The 15,931-nt window shown below is 56.3% G+C and overlaps 1 protein-coding gene and 1 long non-coding RNA gene across 3 annotated transcripts in view; one reads left to right on the forward strand and one right to left on the reverse strand.

Moving 5' to 3' along the window:
- Positions 1-1,152: 1,152 nt before the first annotated feature.
- LOC109022697 lies at positions 1,153-7,509 on the reverse strand. The gene is made up of 3 exons (XR_002001885.2): positions 7,276-7,509; positions 6,210-6,781; positions 1,153-5,867 (listed from the first exon to the last, which is right to left on the reverse strand). It is a non-coding gene; the product is annotated as an uncharacterized LOC109022697 (long non-coding RNA).
- A 103-nt stretch (positions 7,510-7,612) lies between these two features.
- WT1 (WT1 transcription factor) overlaps positions 7,613-15,931 on the forward strand; it is a 33,273-nt gene continuing 24,954 nt past the window's right edge. The window contains exons 1-3 of one of the 2 annotated variants that reach the window (XM_015631952.1): positions 7,613-8,365; positions 12,447-12,569; positions 12,726-12,828. In XM_015631952.1, the coding sequence (XP_015487438.1) occupies positions 7,975-8,365; positions 12,447-12,569; positions 12,726-12,828 (617 nt within the window). In that variant the 5' untranslated portion in view covers positions 7,613-7,974. The remainder of the gene's footprint in view (positions 8,366-12,446; positions 12,570-12,725; positions 12,829-15,931) is intronic. The other variant, XM_015631950.1, reaches the window with a different exon arrangement.

Genomic DNA, 15,931 nt, shown 5'->3' on the forward strand with positions numbered 1-15,931 from the left:
TGTAAAGACAGGAAAAAAAAACAACTGAGAATTGAGGTCATTCATCTTGGAGAAGAGAAGGCTCTGAGGGAACCTTCCAGCAGCTTTCCAGTGTCTAAAGGGGCTGCAAGAGAGCTGGAGAGGGGCTTTTCACAAGAGGATGGAGAAGCAGGACATGAGGGAATGGCTTCACACTGACAGAGGGCAGGGTTAGATTGATAATTAGAAAGAAATTCTTTACTGTGAGGGTGGTGAGGCCCTGGCAGAGTTTCCCAGAGAAGCTGTGGCTGCCCCATTCCAGGAAGAGTTCAAGGTCAGGGGCTTGGAGCAACCTCATGGACTGGAAGGTGTTGTTGTCCATGCCTGGAGATTTGGAATGAGATGATCTTTGTGGCCATTTCTAACCCAAAGCACTCTATGATTCTAAATATTGCTGAGAGCTCAGTCTTGAAACTGCGCCAAATCCAACGTCTGCTTTGCTCCTGAGAACTTTTACAGTTTTGAACTGTGGAAGCCCTGAGTTTTGAAACAAATCACACAGAAATGTGAGATTTTTCATGCAAGTTCATCCACAAACAAATTTTTTAAAAAACCCCAATCTTGTGAAGATAGTCCTTTTTTTGAAATATCTTCTTATTTGAATTTATTATTTATTATCTCATGGGTGCATGATTAACTCCATATCAGTAGGTACATAACTTGTACATTCTGAGATCTATCTAATGTCTACCAAAGGAAAAAAAAGTAAATCATTTAGATCTGGAACAGTGATCACAATGGAAGTTTCATTTGCAAAGGATTTATGGGGACTTGAAGTGAGTATTATGTTTTGAATAAATGCACCATTGACCAGTATCAGATTTCCATAGGCTTTATCTTGTTTTTCCTAAGCAACTGCTCATAAACTTTTTTAATATCTTGACTAGCATGATGGTGCTACTTGCAAATCTGTTCATAGAGCTATTAATCTATGATACTGCAATCTAGAGAAAGGAATCACACTTACTTGCTCATTCCTTTCACTATTTCATTTAAAAAACATAAATAACAAGTTGACAGGGCTCCTTTGTGCTTCTTTCTTTCTGACTAATATGTGATAAATACATCAGGAAAGGTTTGTCAAGACATCACAAAGTAGGTCTTAGTTCCGATCTGAACTTTATTGAACTCTGCTTTCATGTAATAGGAAGAAAAACAAGCGGTAGATTTGATCAGTCTGCGCCCATGACTCAACAGCTACGGCAAACCTTCGGTGCTTTTAATTCCTGTGTCATAGCAGCACTCAGATGAATTTAGTGCAATCAAACAGACATAAAATCTGAAGGGAAAGGAATGTCCTGCATCTCATGAAGAAGAAATGTGACTTCTAAGGCAAGTTCAACATGTGGGTTCCCTCCCTCGTCTCCTTTTTTCCCCCACCTCACCCCGCAGCTTCCTCTCCAGCTTTCCCTGCTCAGCATGAGCTTTGTGGGACAGTGGCAGTGGGGGCAGCAGAAGCTGCAGTTGGACAGTGATGGTCACAGATCTGAAAGCAGTGACAGCAGCCCATCTGAATCTGATACTGTGGCTTCTGTCCCTTCTTGCAGCAGATCTCTCTTGGGTTGATGCCCTGAAACCATGGACTTTTCAGATGGCCTTTCACACTCACATCCACACCAGATGTCCCACACCCACACAAGGGAGACTTTGCCTGTAAAACTTCGGGTTTGACCAAAAGCCACACTGAGTGGGAAACCTCAGACCTAAGAACTGAGAAACCTCTGGTTTCAGCTGGGGCTACATTTTTGCTGCCTGTTGCTTCCAGCCATCCAGATGGGTAAAATGAGCTTGTACCTCACGTGTACTGCTGCAATCCACACGTATCGCTACGTGCAGTCCAGAGAGAGAAGCTACACACGCCTTCGTGTAGCTGTGGTTACGAAGGACTGGGTTTGCTCTGTTTCTAAGGAAGCCAAAGGGCTGTGCTGGGAGGCTGGGGGCAGTGGAATGTCTGCCCAGGCTGTGAAGGAGCCGTGGGTGTTGGCTGTGCTGTGCTGCTGGGGCTGGGAGGAGGGACTCGGCGAGTTGCAACAGCTCTCCAGCCCTGCCACCCCCTCACGGGTCACATCACTGACACATCACACAAAGCTGCACTGCAAAATGCAACCATCTGCTTTTCTTTGCTTACCCAAGGCCTCCAAGCACCCACAAATACTGCTGGAGTCCCCCATGGTTCTGGCAAAACTGCTGTCACCTCTTCCATTTCTCTAGAGTGTGCAGAAGGTATTGAACAGAACCCGGGAGCTTTTGATTCTCTTCTGCTTTAGGCATCAGGCACATTGTCCCCACTGCTTGTCTTCTGCACTCACCAAACGTCCTCAGGCAGAGGAAATGCTTGACCTTCCCCATTATGTGGTACAAATCCTGGTGGACTGGCATCCTCAGGCACTGATTTCAGTGAGAACACTTGCCTTACAGCACTTTTAGTCAGGGGCTTGCATGGACAAATTCCTCTGAGGTGTGTACAATGAACAAAACCAGTGAAAAAGGGTTTAGACCCTCAGCTAAGACATGGAGCCCTCTTGTTTCCCACTGAGGACAACTGATGAAGAGGGTGTCTTTGCACAGGGCTGCCAAAGGGTTTTGCAGGAACAAAGGGAGACTTGGACCTTGCTTTGTACTGTTAAAGTGTGTTTTTTAAAGAGTTAAGTTGATAGATAAAGGCTATGGATGGTTGGTTCATAGCCAGTTTATGGAGAAACTGGTAAAGGATAATTCATCTTCTGTCCCTGTCCTGTAATGTCCCACAGTTAGTGAGGCCTGAGGCTGTGGGTGCCTTTCCTTCCCCTGAGGTACTGAGGATACTGCAGCATTTGTCCATTGCAGCTGGATCCTTTCTAATTCTTTTGAATATATAAATCTTTGGTTTATATTTCTAGTATGTACCCATATCCAAAGATGATGTCCCAGGTGGCTCAAAGAATTCTTTGAATTGCTGTCCATGCCAGGTATTGTTACAGATGTGTTTACACATTATTACATTTAGAGTTCAGTGTGCCTTTACAGTGGGATCTGCATGCTGTGACCTGGGAGTAATTAATTCCTTAAGTCTCAGTTACCAGATATCCATTTATAATGCACTAAATTTTAGCATATTTTTATTTTTCTCCTGCCGAAATAATAATTTTATTACTTTCAAGGCCATTACCGGCAATGCCAAGAACTGAGCATATTACCTAAGAGCTTTTTCCCCAAAAATTTCTTTTGCATGTAAGTACAAAATACCTATAAAAATTCTATGTAATACTTTTAGCCGCTCCATAAGTATAGCCCATTGTATATCTAAGACTCTAAAAACGTCACATACTCCAGATCTGAAAGATGTTACTGATACCCAGCCTTCCATGAACTCCTATTCACCAGAACCCCGGCGAGGGCGGGATACAGGGGGATGCTTTATGGCCCTATACAGCTGGGTGATTTATACCGAGCCTCGTCCTAGCAGCACGCCAATAAATTTCCCGGAGCCCGAGTGGTACCTCGGCGCTGCAGCGGGCACCGCCCGGGCCGGGCCGGGTGCGGGTGCGGGGCGGCCTCGGGGCCCCGCAGGTGCGGGAGGCGGAGCGGGGCCGCCCCCGGGTTGAACGCGGGGTCAGGGCCGCCGTCCCTTCGGGGCTGGGCCGGGCCGGGCCCATCAATTTCACGTGCTCGGTGCCTGCGTCCCGGCGCGGCACTAATGCGGAACAAATTGAGACATATCCTCTCCGTAATTAGTTCCAGCGTTTCCAAGATTTACGGTACAATAATGGCCCAAGCCCCGGCGGCCTGGCCCGGCCCGCTGCACGGCGGGCTCGGCTCTGGGGAGGCTGCCCCGGCCGGGCGGGGGAAGAGCCGGGACCAAGGGAGATGTTCAGGACCCCGCGGGAGCTTCTTCATCATCCCCGCACCCGCCCGGAGGGGTCCCCGGCAGCTGCGGGGAGAGCCGCGCATCTTTCCTCCTCTGTGCATCAGACAAACCTCTTTTACCCTCAGGGGATACACAAAATGTCCTCTAAGCAGCTCGAAAGCGTTCCCGTGCCCACGACAGCCCGCACAGGGAAGGATGGTCCTGCCTTGCAGGCGGCAATGAGGGATTGAGCCCGCCGTGATGAGTTTCTGCCCCCTGCGCTCCTGGAGATGCTTCGCAGCTTTGTTTCTGCTGCTCTTAGCACTTAAATAATCAAACTCTGATCAGCTCCCTGAGTGAAAGGAGACAGATCCCCCTGCGTGCTGTGAGCGGCGTGAGCAGGAGGGGAAAGGCTGGGGATTTATCTCCGTTTCAGTCAGTCTCGCCCACCTCCGAACCGCGGGGGGATCGTTTAGGAGTTTAGTAAGAATGACCGATCCCTTAACTTGTCAGCAGCATGGCAGAGAGAAATCGTCGGCTGGGGAGGTGCGGCGGCGGTGCTCAGGTGGAAGCAGGTTCCCCACCCCGTTTTTCTCGGGATCGAGTGGGACTCTCACTAGAATTATCCTCCTCCAGCTATTGTTTAACCTTGTAGAATATGCCTTCAGCACAATCGAAGGCTGAGCGTTATCAGGAATTACCAATGGAAGCGGGCAATGAAGCCTGGCAGAGTTCTGGATCGGGCTGTGTTTGGAGGGGACAGGGCAAAATGTTCCGGGCCGCCTGGTTCTGGAAGCCGACAAAGGAGATGCCGGCCCTGAACTGCCATCTCCTCGGCCACTGCTTGGCCCAGTTGACTGGGCACCCAAGCACTCTTGGGCGAGACAGGGAGTGTGATCGGAATTGGGGTCGGGATCTCGGGAAGAGGCGGGCAAATGCCTCCTGCAAAGAGGGAGCAGCTCCTCTCGGCATGCCGTGCGCCCCCGAGGGGAGCTGCTGCCAGCGCTCCCGGCCTATGCTGGGGCAGCGGGACGGGAGATATCTCTCTCTCCCTGGCGCTGGCTGGACGGGAACAGCTGAGGAAAGTGCCGCTGGCCGTTTCCCAAAAGTTCTCAGCCCATCCCGAGACAGAAGGGTCCGGGCTTTCCTCCCCGTGCTCGGGCTCCGCCGCTGAGGATTACCCGGGACGCCTCCGGGCGCTGGCGGCGGGCGCGCTCCGTGCCCCGCACGGCTGAGGCGGCCCGGAGGGAGCAGGTGCCGGGCTTGGCCCAGCACAGGGCTGAGCTGAGCTGAGCTGAGCCGAGCTGAGCTGAGCTGAGCTGGCAACCCCGGAGCCCCCCCGCCAGCCTCTCCAGGAGCCGCGGGGAGGAAGGATGCGCTAATGGCCAAGGTCTCGTTTCACTGCTGGAAAGTGAGAGAGGAGAAGGTTTGGAAGGATTTCGGCAGTTCTTCCTTCCAGATGGAGTAATGCAGAGCTAAGCGATCAAGAAAACATTTGTTCCCTTTCAAGATGATTTATCAAGCTAGCTTATTTCAGGGAAAGAGAAAACCCCCATGCTAGCTCGAGAAACAGCCCACTACGGGAAAAGCACTTTCTGTTTGCTCCTAGAGAGCTCTAGTTTTCATGGGAAATTAAACACCCCGCTCAGGCTGGCCAAAGACTTCCATTCCTGTATGTACGGTGTCCATTGCAGAGCCGGAGATCATAGAACCAATCATGAAATCGTTTAGGTTGTGAAGTCCCTTTAAGGTACCGAGTTCAACCAACCTCGTGTGTCGGTCCGTCATAGAAACGAGCAAAGCCAGCATCAGCCCCTGTCCCGATCCCGCAGCTCCCCGCAGCTCCCGGGCAGGGGGTGCCCGCGGTGTGCGGGAGCCGCGGTGCGGCCAGAGAAGGAGGCAGAGCTGGAGGCAGAGCAGAGAGGTCGGAGCGATTCCCCAGCACGGGCACGGGCTGTCTGCACAAGTGCCCTCCGAGGGTGCTTCAGTTTGCCGTGGATTTTGAAGCGGTACGTCCTGTAAACTTAAGGGATATTTAATATCGTCAAAAATAATGAACAAATCTTTCGCGCTTACTTTACACGTGGATTTTTGTAATAAATAGATGTATGCGCCAAAAGAGATTTTAAAAGGGAATTATCTGAAATAGCTCGTGGAAAAAAATAATTTCACTAATAACAAAACCCTACCGTTATGACTAATAGTTTTAAGAGAAAATGAAATTATACTTGGCTACTCCAATAACGACCTATTTTAATTTCTTTTGTTGTCGTATTTACTCTTTGAATCTTAAAACATCGCTTCAAGGTTGGCGATGCTTGCGATAACCTTTGATGCCGCGAGGGAAAGGAAATCCCGAGTGTACCTTGTCACCGAGAAGACACGGGCTCGCCGTGTCCTGCGGCAGGTGAACCTTCACTGCGCCTCTGTCGCTGTTGTCGCTGCCAGGGAGGGTGAGGGCGGTGGCCCCGGCGGTGTTTGCGGTGCCACGGTTCCAACAGCGACCGGTGACAACGCGCAAGGGACAGGGCGGCGGGGCCGGCGAGACCCCGGGTACCGCGAGTACCCTGAGCCGGTAGCTGCCCCCCGCCCGCTCGTAGAAGCATCACCCCCCACCCCCGGGTGATCATTCGCTCGTAGTTGTGTAGGAAAGCGGCAGGATCTCCTTTGGAGAGAGCGTGTCCTGCCCGCGGCAGGTACCGCCAAGTCCCGCGGGGCTGTGTCCGGCCCGGAGTTTCCTGGCTGGGCACTCGGTCCAGGTGCGCTCCGGCACCGCCAGGATCACGGCACCCCCGGACCCTGCCGTGTCTCCTGGGAGGAAGGACCGCCCGGGGATAACCTGTGAGGTGCCCTCGGGAGCCCTCCGGCCGCCGGCCGCGGGATGGACGCTAAGGACCCGCTGTCCAGGAGGCTGGAGAGGAAAGAGAGACTCCCGGCCTTCCCGGGAGCAGTGCCAGGTGAATCTCTCCAAAGCAGGTTACTCACAGCGCTGCTGTCCTCCCCCTCCCGCCCAGCTGCTTCCTTCCCCTCACACACAGGCAGGTTGGAAGGACAGGGCTCACACCGGCCCCGGGCTCCTCGCAAGGGGCACCCACCCCTCCTCTTTGCCCCCGGAGCCCTGGGTAGCCCGGCCCGGCCAGCCCTGGCTGCGCCTCCGGGGACAGAGACGGCCGGGGTGCCCCGGGCAGGCACTCGCTCCCCGCAGGAGCTCGGTGAGATTCAGGTTCCTCCCGTAGAGGGAGAGGCACCTGGAAAGACACTTTCGCCTCTCAGGAAAGGGGTCCACCCGCCCCGGGTCGTGTCACTTCCCCTAGTTCCTGCAAGGGCGGAGGCTTCTCGGCGCGATCCCCAGGGCCTGCGACCTCGCCGCCCTCGGGAATCCCCACGGACATGCACGGAGTGGCGGGGGAAGTCGGCCAGCACGTACTTACTGGCCACCTGTATCCCTCTAAGAGTCCTGCAAGTCTCTCCTAAAGCGGAGGAACGTTACGGCGAGATTTAGTGGCGCTTGCACCAGAAGAAGGGTGGGAGTGATGTGTAGGGGAGATATATTCTCCCACAGTCACCTCTCCCCCTCCATCCCCGGCTCTCCTGTGTCTCCCCTCCCCCCCGCGCGTCTGGTCCGGCTGGGTTCAGCAGAGCGGGCTGTGGGCAGCCCCTCGGCGGAGGTTGTGTGAATGGAGGATCGGCGTGGCTGACTCCTCCTCCCCTGCAAGCGCCTCTATTTGAGCTTTGCAAAGTTGAGGGTGAGCAGGCATCCGAGGTGAGGCGTGCGCGTCGGCCGTGCCCCCCTAGCTCGGACAGGCGGACGTTCGTACAGACAGACACACGCACACGCGCGGACACACAGACACACGCACACGGCACCCTGCCCTGCGCTGCGAGCGGGTGCAAGCCCGAAGGCGATCCTGGAGAACAACCTTTCCCTGTCGCTGCTGCCGGCTCCCGCAGGGCTGGACCCGGGGAGCTGCGTCGCGGAGCAAACCTCCCCCAAAGGGCTGAGCTCGCCGGCCTGGTGCCTGCAGCCGGAGCCGGCCTCCGGCTTGCCGGGCAGGGGCCAGGTGTCTTGGAACAAGTGCGGCCCGGGGGGAGACTGGCTGCCCGGCGGCAGGCAGAAGGTCTGCGAGCAGATGGGCTCCGACGTCCGAGACCTCAACGCGCTGCTGCCCTCCGTGCCCTCCCTGCCGGGCAACAGCAACTGCACCATGCCGGTGAGCAGCGCGGCGCAGTGGGCGCCCGTCCTGGACTTTCCCCCGGGGGCCTCCTACGGCTCGCTGGGGCCGCACTCCTTCATCAAGCAGGAGCCGAGCTGGAACGGATCGGACCCGCACGAGGAGCAATACCTGAGCGCCTTCACCGTCCACTTCTCCGGCCAGTTCACGGGCACGGCCGGGGCTTGCCGCTACGGGCCCTTCGGCGCCCCGCCGCCCAGCCAGCCGCCCTCGGGCCAGGCTCGGATGTTCCCCAACGGGCCCTACCTGCCCAACTGCTTGGAGAGCCAGCAAGCCATCCGCAACCAGGGTAAGGGCCGCGCTGCCGGGCTCCCCGGGCTCGGGGGGCGGCCCCCGGAGGCGCCCGCTCAGCCCCGCAGGGCCGCGCCTGATGTAAACACCAAGTCCAATGTTTTCTCCGCGGCAGCCGAGCCGGGTTAGGCGAGCCAGCCCTCCCGTGCCTCCCTTCCCTCCCTGTGCGGCAGCCACGTCGCTCCCGGGAGCTTTAGGAGCCACGAGTTGCTCGGCCCCCACCCCTCCCGTGGGGCAGCGGATGCAGCGGGAGGCTCTGCCAGGCGGGCTGGAGCCCCCCGGCCCCCTCCCCGGCTTGGAGCAGCCTCTCGCCTTCGCAAAGGTTTGTTCGGGCCGGAGACAGCACAAGTCCTGGAATGGAGCTGGGGCCCGTGGCCCGAGACAATTCCCGCTTCGTAACTCGGGGGTGGTGGCGGGGGTGAACCTCCAAACTTCTTCCTGAATCCGAAAAGCGCTGTCCGCACACTGGTGTTTTCAAGCCCCTTATCGAATTAACCTCGGGAGGGCTGAATATCCCCGGGCTGGAATGCACAAGCAGGGGCGTCTCGTCGTTTCTTGACCGTATCTCCGAGGCCAGGACCGGCTCCTTGCGGTCCTCGGTGTTCGCACCGCCCTGGGAAGCTGCCGAGGGTTGAACGGCCGGGCAATGGGTCACCAGCGTGTGGCACCGGGGGCAGCATCTAATCCTTTTTCTTCCAGTGCCTGCAGTATAAACATCTGCTGGTGCAAACACGAGGAAGAAAGAAGGGGCCAGAGTGCGGAGAACTCATATGAGACCTTTCGGGTCTCGTTCCCCTTCCTTCAGCTGGCCCGGGAGCGGGGATGTGCCGGCGGTTTGCCCCGCACGGGAATTTGACCGAGTGGAGTCGGGCAGCCAAGGCACCGCGGCTCGGGGAACAGGGATCGGCAGGGTGTGTGTGGTCCTGCCGGAGAGGGATGAGTCGGGTCGGGGTCTCTCTGCTTTCAGCATGGGGCTCCCCACAGGTCGGGGTTGCTGTGCCCCGCGGGGGAATGGCATACCCACAGAGGGGATGGCACCGACCGTCCCGGGAGGGCGATTCGGGCTGCAGGGCGAGGGGCAGAGCAGAGGCCGAGGCCGGCGGATGCGCTCGGTGCTGGCCGCTGAGAGGTGGCCCGAGGCCCGGGCGATGTTTGCAGCGAGGGGCAGGGGCTGCTCAGCACGGGCCGTGCCGGGTCGCCCTCCCGGTGCCACCGCGCTGCTGCCTTCGACACCCGGCCCCTGTTCCAGGGGTTCTCCGGGCAGCGGGCTCCGAAGGAGGAATCCGCAGAGCGGGGTTTCTGGGCCGTGCTGCCGATCCCGGCTGGGAAAACGGGCAGCATCCCTGGAGCTGGGGAGAGCTCGGCCGCGCCAAGGCCCCGGAGCCGCTGCGTGCCCTGCGGGGTCCCAGCTCCAGCTGCGGGACGGGAGGGGAGCGGCCCAGAGCCCGCCGGGACAGGGACTCTGAAGGGGACTTTGGAAAGATATCTGAAAGGATTTTAGACATCCGAGGGGTTTTATAATCGCTGGGCAGAAATAGCGGAGAGAAAGTGGAGAGAAGGGCGATGGAGATAAATTCGAGCTAGCGAGGGACAAAATAGCTGCTACCCAGCGCCATCCTCACGTTCGGCTTTACCCACCCCAAGGAGAAACGGAGCCTTTAACACACGGAGCCCACGCTGGCTCGGCCTGCGGAGTCCCCAGCACCGCACAGACCCCGCACACACCCGCACCTGTGCGGGCCGAGAGCCGGGACCGGCGCTCTGAGCCCTCCGCACAGCCCCGAGCATCCAAGCCCGGCAGGAGCCTGGGGACGGAGCCGCGGCGAGGAGCAGGGGCCGTGTCCCGGTTCCCTCCCTTGCTCCGCCAGGCCGGGCTGCACAGCGGGGCAGAGGGATCCCTTCGGCTCGGGGCTGCTTTCCGCACATGCAGCCCTGGGGTTTAGCCACAGCTGTTTTCGGTGACAGCCAGAGAGAGAGCTTCTTTGGAAAGAGAAATTCGACAAAGGGTGTTCGCTTTTTTTAATTTTTTTATAATTTTTTTTTTTTTTTTTTTTTTTTTTTTTTTTTTTGTGGATGGATAAAATATTCTTGCTTTGGCTCTCCTCAAGGTTGAAGTCCTTTTTTGCTTTTTTTTAGACGGTTCCTCCGACCGTGGGAAAGACGCTACCTTGGCTCTGCGATGACATTTCTGCCAAGTCTGGGATGGGGTGGGGGGGTAGGAAACTAAGGCTTTGAAATCTCTGCCCAATTTTCCTCTTTTCGTTAGCCTCTTTCATCCAGCTGGGCTCCTCCAACAACTGGATGCCTCCAGCGGGCCCCGTTCTCCAGCAGATGTACAACTTTCAATTATTTTCAGCACATTTTAATCAGGCCTAGTTCTGATAACGCCCTAATTAAAGAGACCTCACTATCGGCAACTCGGTTCAGAACTCAACTTTCTTATCACATTCCTGAAGCTTTGGGTCAGGCAACACCGGAAAATGCGGCCAAAACCTCGTCCTGCTCCGAGCTGAGTTTTGAAGGTCACCGAAACTCTGTGTCGGGCCAAAAGTAACGTAGAAAGTGTCAGTGTTTTCTGAAAGTTAAAAAAGAGACAGAGGGAAACGGGGAAAAGGGAGTTGAAGGTTGAGTCTCTACCCTGAGGGCTGAGGGAGGAGATAAAGAGCGAGAAACAGCTGTGGGATGGGAGCGCTGAGGTACCGGCCTGTCAGCGCTGCCCGCATCGCCGCTAAAGGAGCTCTGCTCGTAGGGTCAGGGGGATGCGAGGGACATTTGGCCAGGATCAAGTCAGTCCCACTCCTATCCCAGTCCCGCAGTTTCAGGGCCGACTTAAAATCACCGCGAAGGTGAAGGTTTTAAAGTGTTCTAGAATATTTTCATTCCTCCTGTGTCTCACTCCGTTTCTCCCGCTCAGCAGCGCAGGTTAATGAAGTGCTGTAGTGTCTCTGGACCCAGCCTGTCAGCAGAGAGAATAAAAAGGAGAAGCAACATTCGAATCCCTTTGCTGTCTCTCCGTTTTATTCTCTCTGAAACCCGCTGTGATTGCGGATGGTTGGTGAAGCAGAGACCTGCCCGAGCAGCCGGTACCGAAAGGGAACTGAGACGGGGGTGGAAAACAGCCCCGAGTGCTCCCTCTCGACTGACAAAATCCCTCTCCAGCCACACACCCCATCCAGTCGGGTCCGTGAGGGATGCCCGTGCTGGAATAAGCGGGTTTAGGGAGACGAGTGTGAGGGAGAAAGCGCTCATAGTCCCTTTGGTTTCTTTCCCCCGCCCGCGTCGGACTTTTTGTTTTGTTTTCTTGGGGTTTTTGTTTTGGTTGGGGTTTTTTTGTTTTGATTTTGTTGGGTTTTTTTTGAGAGTGATTCTCGGAGGAGCTTGGTTCTCGGGGTAAATGCTGATGAGCCGAGAAGCCTCTGAGATAATATTACTTTGTAATTACTTTTTTAGCTGAAGTTGTTTAGCCAGCTCCAAGTCATTAATGAAAGTTGGTGTCCAAGCACCTGATTTACGATTCCGTGCCGGCCCGGGGTCAGCAGAGGTGGTCTCTTTCCATCTGAATCTGCTCGGTGTAGGAAACAAAATAGGCTGTTTATTATTTTGGAGAGCAATTTTCGCTGAAAGGAGGAGTTTTATTTTTGCACGTAACATTCCGCCTCTTTATTGCAGACTCTTCAGAAAGCCGCTCTTAACAAAATAAAAAAAGCTCAGGATTAAAGGGTAACTTCTAAATTGGAAGCGCCAGATGAATACACCGAGCAGATGGAAATCTTCCTCTTTTAATACGAGCAACAATTAATGAAAACATCCTTTTTATTACCGAAGCCGATCTGTTCTCTTTAAACACGAGCGAGACTTCCGACTTTCCGCTCCTCGGAAAGCCCAGCTCCGCGGGCTGGGCGAGGCTCACAGAGGATGTGCGAGCGCCGAGGGCCGGTGCAGAGGGCACGGAGGGGCTCGGGGAGCCTGGCCCTGTCCTTGTCCTCAGCGTGGGCAGCAGCCCCGAGGGGGAATCGGCCGCGAAGCGTTTGGGCTCCTCTCGCTCATCCCCGCTAACCCCGCTGTGCTCTCTCCGCCAGGTTACAGCACCGTGGCCTTTGATGGGACCCCCAGCTACGGCCACACGCCGTCCCACCCCGCCGCTCAGTTCACCAACCACTCCTTCAAACACGAGGATCCCATCAGCCAGCAGCCCTCCCTAGGTAATTTCTGCCTCCGTGGGGGCCCGCAGCGAAGGGCTCTGTCGGGCACCCCGCAGGACCGGCACAGAGCCGGAGCTGCCCGGTGCTGGAGGACGGGGCCCTGGAGCCCTCTGCTCAGAGCAGGGGTGAGATAACTCCGTGCTGCTCTCTCCGCAGGGGACCAGCAGTACTCGGTGCCTCCCCCGGTGTACGGCTGTCACACACCGACCGACAGCTGCACGGGCAGCCAGGCGCTGCTCCTCCGGACGCCCTACAACAGGTACCTCGGCCGGCTGGGAGCTTTGCCTGCCCTCCTTGTGCTCGGGTTGTGCCTCTCTCCCCCGCATGCCGTTCAACCGGCTTCTCCTTTATGCGAGGAAAGTGATTTATTTTTTTTTCCCTTCTCAAAAAAAACAAACAAACAAAAAAAAACAAACAAAAAACAACCCACCCAAAAAACCGAATCCCCAAAAAGCAGTTCCTAAAACCCACCTAAAACCCAAACCGTACCGAGGCAAAACCACCTCGCCCCCAAACAAACAAGCAAAAAGCCAACAAAAACAAAGAAACCAATCAAAAAAACTCAAAAACAAACAAACAAACAAAACGACATCGCAAAACGAAAACGAGATGCCGCGCCTTCCGTCGCGGGTCTCGCTGTGCTTCGGAGGTTTCTGGGGCTGGCTCGCCCTCCCGAGCCGGGGTTGGAGGGGGTGGCGGAGCCTCTGGGCTCTGGCAGAGCATCCCGGAGGGGCCGGGGAGAGCCGAGCTCCGGCAGCAGGTGCGGCCGTCTCTGGGAAATGGGAACCGGGCTGCCCGCACTCTTTGAGCCTGTCCCGCCGCTGCAATGAATTTGGGGTTCGCCCTTAACCGCAGAGAGGGGAAGCTCTTGGGGCAGCCCGGCTGAGCCTCAGGCTGCAGGACCCCGCTCCTCCTCTCCGGTCCCGGCTCTAGGAGTCCCCGCAGCCCCGGAGCTCTCCCGAGGCCGGGAAGGTGTGGGAGTGTTGGTTGGTGAGCAGCAGCCATGGGCAGAACGTGGCACAGGCAATTAAAACTCAGCTCCGTCCCAGGGCTTCGTCTTGCAGGCCAAGAGCCGCTCCGATAGCTCCCAGGAGTGATGGGAACGGGCCTGCAGGGAGGTTATTTATTGAATTCGGGGCAATAAACCTATCGGATTTCCTTGCTGGGAGAAAGGTGCGTCTGGAGCTTTGCTGCAAGCAGCGAAATCTCTTTGCCAACAGACGGGCCCGTGGCAAGAGCTGCTTCCCGTTTTGGGTTTTTTTTTTCCAGTCTGACATGGGGGCTGGGCGTTGGAGTTTTACAACGTGTTTAGTGAGTTAAAGAAGTTCCCCAAAATTTATTCCTCAACTTTTTGTGAACTTGGAGCCAGTCCCGTATCTTGGAGTTGCTAAGTAACTCTCGCACACAAAACAATGTGCCTCTGCGAAGGAAGCCGCGAGCGGCTCCTCTTGTAGGCAGGTTATATCATCTCAGATTAATCGACACTGGACAGGAGACAACAATATTCTGTCACTTCCAGAAGCCACTTCGCTAATGAACGTGAGTTGACGTCAAGGGAAGGAGGGAATGAGGTAATGAAGGAAGGAAAGAAGCCTATCCAGCGAGATTAGCTCGCAGAATAATTGGCGGGGCGAACTCCTGCTAAAGTGGCAGAGATCGCTCGTCGCGCAGGGAAATCTATAAATATGGTTTGGAGGAGGTTTGGGGAGGGCGGCTCCGAGCGGCCGCCGGCAGCCGCCGCCTTCCCCAGTCCCCTCCCGGGCCCCGGGGCTCGCCCTCGCCCCGCTCCTGGAAGCGGCAGCACCTGGAGGTGTGACGCCGATAGGAGAGCGCTGATAGTGCCGAGAGCTCTTGCTGGGCCTCACCGAGGCAGCCTGGGGCAGGGGTGAGCACAGATGTCGCCTCCCTAACGCGGTCACCTCCCGCCCAGCGCTTGGGGACCCGCACCCGGGGCGAGTGGGCAGCGCTGCGCCACGGGGGCCGATTTCCTCCCGACCTCAGCCTTGATCCTGCCCTGCTCCCTGGGAGGTTTACGGCTTACTCCTCTAAGATAAGGATTTAATCCTTTAAGGCTCACAGGAGCCAATACTGATGTGTGGGGGTGTAAGCGAGGCAGAGCTTGTTCCATGGCGAGGGCAGCCCCAGCTGTACAAAGCCTTGCTCCCGCAGCGGGGCCCGCACAGGTGGCTGAGCTCGATGCGACCTCTCCTTGTCCCCTCCCGAGCACGTTCCAAACCTCCTGGAAAGTGTGGTCAGGAAAGCGGATGAGTCGTTGCGGCACAGAAACGGGAGGGACTCATTTGCCACATCGCCAAAGCCCTGAAAACGACCGCACTGTGCTTATCCATGTTTATCTTGATTTGGCAAAATCGTAGGGTTTTTTTTTTGTTTGTTTGTTTTTATTTTTTTATTTTTTTATTTTTTTTTGTTTTTTTTTGTTTTTTTTTCCCAAGACCGTATTTATTCCGCACCTCCTTCTCGAAGATTTCTTCTGCGTTTCGCAGTTCAGGTCAAGTTCGACAGTTCCCCTTTGTCAAGTGATTGCTCGGTCACCGCACCCCAGTGCCGGGGCTGCCAACCATGCCCAAGCCCGCTGCGCACACGGCGCTCAGAGAGCGCTCAGGGAATGATGCTCAGCCCCGGAATACGGGGTTTGTCCTTCCTCGCACTGGCTGGGGACAGCAGGCGCTCCCGTTCGCCTTTAGCAGTGAGAGGGAGGATGTGGCGGGCGAGGTCGGGAACGGGAGGTGGTGTTTCTGTGTCCCCGGTGGGATGCGGCGGCCGGTGTTGGTGTTTCTCTGCACTGCCTCCTCTCTGCGTGTCCCGGGACGCCCGAGCAGCGCTGGTTTGTGGTCCCTCTCCCACTCACCTCAGCCGAGGCTGCGGGTCCCTCCGTCACCCCCGTCCTGGATTCGCCGCACCCGAGGGGTGATGCTTCGGATTTGGAGCGAGAGGGCAGAGGGAGAGGATGCAGTGGGAGTCACCTCCACCTGATGCTCTCGCTTCCCCCTCATCTCCATCTCTCCAGCTGGGTGCGAGAGACCCTTGCGGCTCCCTTGGGAAAATCCGGGCCGGGTCGCGAGTGGGAGCGGGCAGGAGGGTCCAGCCCGTCTGCAGTGCGGAGGCACTCGGGGCTCAAGAGCCTCGCCTTCTCGCCCGTACCTCGGCAAAATCGAAAAGAAAGAAATGGTTGAAAGATTCTTAGGCTGGAAACAAAGCTATCTCTGTAATTTCTCGCCCCGGCCACTACTCGCTCCCTGTTTATGGCCCTGCCAAGGAGCCTCGAGGCTGTGCTGTGTAGCTGGGCACGGATGGCAAACCCGCTCAGATCGCCAGCGAGAGTTTGTAGGTCCATTAAAAAT

This window comes from Parus major, chromosome 5 (genome assembly GCF_001522545.3).
Source record: "Parus major isolate Abel chromosome 5, Parus_major1.1, whole genome shotgun sequence".
NCBI lineage: Eukaryota > Metazoa > Chordata > Aves > Passeriformes > Paridae > Parus > Parus major.